At 44.9% G+C, this 7,453-nt stretch overlaps 1 protein-coding gene across 1 annotated transcript; it reads left to right on the top strand.

Annotated features, from left to right (window-relative positions):
• Nucleotides 1-2,257: 2,257 nt before the first annotated feature.
• LOC138627714 (dual specificity protein phosphatase 8) lies at nt 2,258-6,991 on the top strand. The gene is made up of 5 exons (XM_069710232.1): nt 2,258-2,363; nt 2,535-2,653; nt 4,295-4,454; nt 4,548-4,671; nt 5,946-6,991. The coding sequence occupies exons 2-5, from the start codon at nt 2,561-2,563 to the stop codon at nt 6,643-6,645; spliced, it is 1,077 nt and encodes a 358-aa protein (XP_069566333.1). The 5' UTR covers nt 2,258-2,363; nt 2,535-2,560; the 3' UTR covers nt 6,646-6,991.
• The last annotated feature ends 462 nt before the right edge of the window (nt 6,992-7,453 follow it).

The raw sequence follows: 7,453 nt of genomic DNA, 5'->3' as shown, positions 1-7,453 counted from the left end.
AACAGCAGTGAAGCTCTGCAGAGACCCGGCAGCAGCAGCTCCATCCATCCAGCACCAAAACACTTTGGACCCCAGACATCGGTCCCCGTTTCACCTCCCTGAGCCGAGCGTCGTAGAAGAGATCGATGCCAATGAATCTGACTCTACTCAACCACTACAGTAAAATTGTTCAGCGCGCTTTCGGTTCATTCACCCCTTCGGCGCCGTCTCTTCTCGGGCTTCCTGTCACACGCCGAGCACTGATGTTGTGGGAGACGACAGGATATCAGACGCCCACATGTCCATTACAACTGCAGGGGACTTTGTGTGTGTGTGCGTGAGAGTGTGAGTGTGGCTGTAAGCAGGTAAGAAAAAAAAAAAAAAAAAGTCTAAAGACATTTCTAATACATGGTCACATTATATTCTGTGACTGCACAGCAATCACAGGACGTTGAACTTTGTAGTGGAACATGTAGTCCTTTTGTCCTTCTGTGAGTGTGTCTCTATGCAGTATCCACTAGCTAAAGCAGCCTCATGTATCGGTGTTAAGAACGTGTCCAATACCCGTGTTTAGAATAAGATTTACTCTGTAATGAACAAATGTGAAAGTAAAACTATGCCATATATCTGACCAGGGCCTCCTGTTGTTTATCACGCCGACGTAGGATGACGTCACACAAACAGGAAGCGGTCGTTTAGTCCTGTCGTTTCTCTGCTGTTCTTTTTTTTTTTTTTTTTTCCAGGTTTCTTTCTGTCAGATTTTCCTCCCTCTGGGAATTCTTGAGTTTCTCTATAATCTTGACGTTTCGTGCCCTGAGACGACTCGTGCTGAGATGTCCTTATTTAAAATTGAATTGAACTAAAATGCTCATATTTAAAGGCCGTTTCTAACGCTGAATTATTTTTGCATTGAAATAATGTATCTTTAGATTTTTGTGTCTGAATAATTTATCTTCACTTTCATTTTTAATATTCAAAGTTTTAATCAAGAAAGTAATTCAAGCTGTCAAAAATTCAAACCATTTATTTAAGTTGCTCAGATTCTGTAAGTCTACGGTGTCCAGACTCCAAACCAGATGTTGGCAAAGAGTATGTCTGTGGAACAAGGTTAATGTGGTTGAACACTACATCAGTCAGCTGACCTGTCATGATGTCATCATGACGACATCATGATGTTGATTTTAGACATAAATGAGACTAGGTAGGGTAGGTAGGTATATACTTTATTAATCCCCGAGGGGAAATTTTTTTAAATGACTAAATGAAGCAGCTGAACAGATTCATGTTTTTCATGAAGCAGATTAAACTTTAAAAGAAGTCAAACTGCTGTTTACTGGACCAGCATTTTAAATGCTACTTGTTAGCATGCTAACAAACTAAAGCTTTTTTCTGCAGCTGCATCAGATTACATCATCAAAGCACCTCATTACTATCAGTAACTGTCAGAGCACTTAAACACCACCTCCATCATCATCACCACCATCCCTGTAAAGAATCATTCTTGCAGGAGAAATGGATTTTCTTTTGATATGATTGGAAAATAAGAAGTAAATAATGTGAGTTGATCCTCCAACTGAATGTGATGAATTCTTCAGTTCAACAACTGGTCTTCTGTAAACCTGCAGCTTCCTAACTTCAGTCAAGTTGGGTCTCATGTCAACGATCCTTCTGACCGTTCAAAGATTCATGAACGTTTGTGTTAAATTGAGACAGAAGAAAACACAACAAAGATCGAATCTTTTCCCTCTCAAATGATCCCTGATGGTTCATCAGCTGTGTTCCAAGTGTTTTCCAGGTGATCAGCTGTGCACAGACCTCTGCAGCAGACTATGCAGTCTCAGTGTGATCTGCCTGTCATGTGACTGTGTGTCATGTGGCTGGGAAACAAGATGTGTTCCAGGTGTGTTCCAGGTGATCAGCTGTGTGTTGATCAGCTGTGTTTTCCAGTTGATCAGCTGTGTATAGACCTTTGCAACAGACTCTGCAGTCTTAGTGTGATCTTCCTGACAGGTGACTGTGTCCTGTGACTGGGAAACCAGTGATTTTAAAATACAGGAGGAGGACACCAGTTTTATTTATGATCTGCACATCAGTGTGATATGAAGGAGATGAACAGTGAACTCTGTTTGCACGCTGACAGCCCCCCTCCCCTATCTCTGCTGCTGCTGCTGCTGCGCGTGTGCAGGTCCAGCACAGCGCTGATTGGCTGCAGATGACATCATCCAGTAAGGGTCTATTGTTGGAAAGAGGATGAGCTCATCGTTCAGAAGCCAGTTTGAGAGAGAAGAGTGAAGAGGACGGAGAAGAGCTGCTGCAAACCTGCGACTGACAGCCGAGCTGAGCCGTGCTGCTGCTGCAAGAAGAGGAGTGCACGGAGGGACAGAGTGAGTAAACACGCTAACAAATATCAAGAGTTTATCGCGATAGAAAAGTAGATATGAAACAGCATATTTTCATTACGAGTTGGAGTCTGTGTTTTATTTAAAAAAAAAAAAAAAAAAAAAGAAGTTGTTTCGGGTCGCATCTGGTTCTGACAAGTTATTTCATGTCTTCAGTTTGCAGATCAAATATTCCTGCAGAGATGGTTTGGTCCCGGGAGACTCAGGAGGAGCGGCCTCCGCTGTCCGTCATCCTGCCGCGGCTGTACCTCGGAGCGGAGAGCGACGTGACGCAGGTAAGACCGGGAACCGGGACATGGGACCGGAGAACCGGGTCCGCTCTGATCCATTATGTGCACACTATTAAACAGAGCTACAAGGTTTCAGTTCTCAAAGTCCAGCATCTGCAAATCTACTTCATCAGTCAGTTACTGTTTCTGCTGCTGTAACACAAGAAAAAAAAAACACAAAGCACATTAATATTGGTGCAAAAAGATTCCTTTACTTCAGCGAGTATTAATACATTCATTATTATTCATATTAATACATATAAACAGGAGCTACTGCAACACACATCCTGGATACAAATAATCCTTCTTAAGTAAAATAAGCAAGAGCAGCAAACTCCAGTTAGATGAAAGTATTGTGGTGTAGCGGTGGTCCTGATTGATAATTGATCATCTGAGGGCTCATCAGATGATTACCAGAAGAGGAGAGAAGAAAATAAACAAAGTTTAGATCCACAAATCTGTTTTTACTTTCTGGACTTTTTTCCTCTAATCTGAGATTTTTGCCGACATATTGGATCATTTAACATGTATTGAATGAAATTATGTCACAGGTTTGGAGAGAAAAATCTCCCAGACATGTGAAATATGACCCAACTACACACTGCTTGTCAGAAGACAAATAAACTGGAAATGATTGATGTCATCGTTATCAATGTGTTGGGTTTTCAAAGCTTGTTATGTTGTTATTATTATCACAACTGTGTAAAAATCTTCATCTGAATAGTCACTTAAAGCTGTCAGAGTAAATGTAGTGTCTTGACTTCACTGTTTACATCCTGGCCCGTTTACTCTGTGCGTTACCGGAAGGGTTCCGCTAGAGGGCGCACTACAGATCTCAGGATGTGTAAAGAACCTCTGCCTCTGCATGATGTCATTGATAAACATGACAACACTGGAGGAGGCTGATGTGTTATGTCTGAGATCACAGCAGCATCAATGCAGATGTTACGTTTCCTAAATGAATCAGGCGACGACACCTCCTCCGTCAGCTGTGTTCTTCACTGTGCAGCGACACCTCATACACATGTTATGGAATTAATCACATGATGTCATACAGATTAGGGGGAAACGGGGATTTGGTCTTGCAATTTGTCGTCAAAACTTTCCACCACTGTTGTAGTTGCTTTCGTGCCCTCTGACCCTGTCAAGCCCCCCATTATACCCCCCCACTCCCACCAAACACACACACACACACACACACACACACACACACACACACACACACACACACACACACACACACACACACACACGCACTGTCCCCGCGGTTACAGAGACGGCTGGGCTTCTCTGCTTTAGTTATTTCCTCCGAGACAAGCTTTTCGTTTGAACGAGTTGAGAGCATTGAACCGACCAACGATCACTCAGAGACAGTCGGCCACGTTTCAGCTGTTGGACTGTGTGCTGTTCTTGTATATTATTCTCATATATTATGTTGTTGTTACTGTTGAAAGTTTATTTATTAAAGTAAAATACTGTAAGATGAAGCAGATCAACTCTTATCTGTAAATATGAATCCACAAATTAGACACGCTGTGTCTCACACTGCGCGTGTCTCTACGTGTGTGTGTGTGTGTGTGTGTGTGTGTGTGTGTGTGTGTGTGTGTGTGTGTGTGTGTGTGTGTGTGTGTGTGTGTGTGTGTGTAGGAGCGTCTGGCCTCCATGGGGATCTCCTACGTGCTGAGTGTGAGCCGCTGCAGCCCCCAGCCCTCCTTCCTGCCTCGCTCCAGATACCTTCGCATCCCCATCGATGACTCTCTGTGGGACGACCTGTTGCCGTGGATACCACAGGCTCTTCACTTCATTGGTGAGGACTTGCCTGCAGGATCTCTGCAGAAAACTTGTGACTGTGTGCGAGTTATTTTTGCGGTCGGTTACATTGCCGTGTGCGTGTGTTCAGACGCAGCCATGTTGTCGGGGGCCTCAGTGTTGGTTCACTGTGCTGCAGGAATCTCTCGCTCGCCGGCTCTGGCCGTTGCCTACATCATGTACAGCCTGGAGATGGACCTGGACCACGCCTACAGGTACGGCCGTCAACACACACACACACACACACACACACACACACACACACACACACACACACACACACACACACACACACACACACACACACACACACACACACACACACACACACACACACACACACACGGACCTGAGCAGACATCCATCAATAACATGAAAACTATTTAATCACACAACAAATACGAAAGAAACCTCTTGATTTATTTTCTAAACTTTCTGATTACTTCATGAACTGGATAAAATCCTTGATAGAAGCAGGATGGAGCAGATTTCGAACACCTTCCTCTCTTCCATCTTTATGTATTTATTCAGTATCTGAGCATCTGACTTGTTCTTATTACGCCGACTGATTGAAAATGATATTTAACACTGAATGGATTTATTACTCTTCATCACTGACAGAATTGCAACAGTTCAAAAATACAGTTTTCCACAGGGCAGTGGGAGGTTTGCTCTGTTTCTTCTATGTGAGGGGGGACAGAATAGTTCAGAGGTTTTACATGAACAAATCACGGCGCAGTGAAGTGCATGGAGCGTAGAGATGCAGACACTTTCATGACTCAGTATTTGAAAGTTACGACACTCGATCATAATCTCAACCTCAGAATCCACATGGTTTTAACAACGTGTGAATGAGTTTAACGCTCCTCCGGCCTCTCTGGATCTGATGCTGCTCCCCCCAGCAGACAGACGTTATTCACCGCCCTCAGACTGGTAGACGATCTTCAGCATTGAAACATTGGAGCGTCCTCATAAAACAGACTTCACGTCCTCAGCATCGGTGTTGATCCTCCAGTCTGCCCTGTCTGACACCTTTGCAGTGCTCGATATGACCGACCTCCTCCCCACTATGTCAGCGGGACTTCAGAACAGCTCTCATCCTTCCTCAGTTCGTCACCATCATCTCCTCGGTCTCACATTCAGGTTGATGATTCCTGCTGCGCCTCTCCACCTGTTTTCCTCCCGCTCCCTGTACTCCTGCTCTGTGCCACTGCACCGCTGCAGTAGGCATGATCTGCAGGAGGCATAATTCACAAATTTAGGTTGGACAGAGTGAACAGGAAGGCATCAGGACAGTCAGCGTGGTGCATCAGAATGAGGCCGACTCACCGACACTTTATGATCTTTATTCGCTCTGTTACAGAACCAGTTTTTTCTGTTTCTTTATGTTTTAATGTCATGAATAATGTCGGTGTAACTGCGGCCATAGATGAATGTAGAATATGAAAACAGTGGCTCTAACCTACAAACCTGTTATGTTCCCTCTCAGGTTTGTGAAGGAGCGCCGGCCCTCCATTTCCCCCAACTTCAACTTCCTGGGTCAGCTGCAGCACTTCCAGGGCGCTCTGAGCCAGAAGGCCTCCGGAGGAGACTCCTTCATGCCGTCCGTCACTGACACGGAGAGCCGCTCTCACGGCAGTTATCAGGCCGACGGCGTCACCGCAGCCTCAACCCACCGCAGAGACAGAACACAGAGGCTTTCAGCTGAGGGTGATAACCAGCGGCACGAACCTCACACGCCGGATGTCGCTCTCCAGCAGCACCACCGTGAGCCCATCAAACCAGCACCGAAGCCCGCAGAACTACAGCTGCCATCAGGCTCTGTGTCTCTGTTGGAGAAGCGTAAAAGCCTCACACTGTCTTTGACCCCATTGGGGATAAACCCTCCCTCAGCGAGAGGTGGCGGCGGCGCAATGTCAAAAACTGTCCCTAGCGGGGAGATGGGGGACACGCCTGAGGCGAAGACTCCGAGCGGCCCCGGGTCCTACGGGCAGGCGGGGGACGCCTGCACAGAGCCGAGTCGGTCTCCCAGCAGGTGCGGCAGGACTGAGGTGAAGGAGTCGGGCCTGCTGTCGCCGTTCAGCTTCTCCCTGAACAAGCTGCTGGGTTGGGGGGAGCGAGTGCTGCTGGGGGGGGTGTTCATGCACCCGGTGAGGATGGGACAGCCTGCGCTGCCGTACCGGTGCTGAAACGGCTACTGCTGTCTCTGCATGAAACACAACGATGTACAAACCTTTGTCTTCTCTTTATTTATTTATTTATTGCAGAGCTGAATTTAAGAACCCGAGTCGACATCTTGTTAATAATCTCATCGTTCTGTAAAATGCGCCTATTTTAATAGACTTGAAATGTACCAACTGATGATTAAAAGACGTGTCACAGAGAGACAGCCCTCCTCTCACCATCAGCGGGTTCCTCATCAGCCTCGCAACCTGGATAATACAGAGCTGCTGTTTAATTATAAAAAAACATGTACGATCAGTTTGATGCAAATACAGGAAGCTTTAGAGGACATTAAATCAGCATTTGTCTCAATATTCCCTCTCTAATTGATTTCAACACATTCAGTCAGTCAAGAAATAATGAGGTTCAATCACATTTATGCAAATATCAGTGAGGAAATACACCTGTGTTTCAAAGACTGTCAGAACTCTTTATTTGTGATATTTATAAATAATTAAATCCTTTGAATGGGTTTATTGTGGGCACCATCTCACCAGTGAAACCAACAATCTGAACTACCTGATGTGCTTTATAAAGTTTGTTCCTGAATCATGGACTTTTTCATTAATTAAGTTCTGTTGTTGTTTCCATAGAACAGGAAGTTCCTGCATTTCTGTTAGATTGATATTTAATTATTAGTTTATTTAGACTTGGATGAATTTACTATTTACAGTGTTACTCAGTGCATTCAGTGTGTCAACGTTTGAATGAGAAGTAGATCCTTCAGTCTTTATGCTGCATGTCCAGGTAAGACAGAGTTATTTATTATTATTT

This window comes from Brachyistius frenatus, unplaced genomic scaffold (genome assembly GCF_029030835.1).
Source record: "Brachyistius frenatus isolate BFR_SWC_R1_liver_20210118 unplaced genomic scaffold, ASM2903083v1 Contig_90, whole genome shotgun sequence".
NCBI classification, from domain to species: domain Eukaryota; kingdom Metazoa; phylum Chordata; class Actinopteri; family Embiotocidae; genus Brachyistius; species Brachyistius frenatus.
Note: the sequence above shows the minus strand (reverse complement) of the source record. Positions and strands in the feature narration are given on the sequence as shown.

Bases quoted from the DNA above. Each gene is read 5' to 3' on its own strand.
- LOC138627714 (XM_069710232.1), top strand. From the start codon at position 2,561: ATGGTTTGGTCCCGGGAGACTCAGGAGGAGCGGCCTCCGCTGTCCGTC. The intron at 4,455-4,547 runs GTGAGGACTTGC...GCGTGTGTTCAG, and splicing joins ACAGGCTCTTCACTTCATTG to ACGCAGCCATGTTGTCGGGG. The intron at 4,672-5,945 runs GTACGGCCGTCA...GTTCCCTCTCAG, and splicing joins GACCTGGACCACGCCTACAG to GTTTGTGAAGGAGCGCCGGC.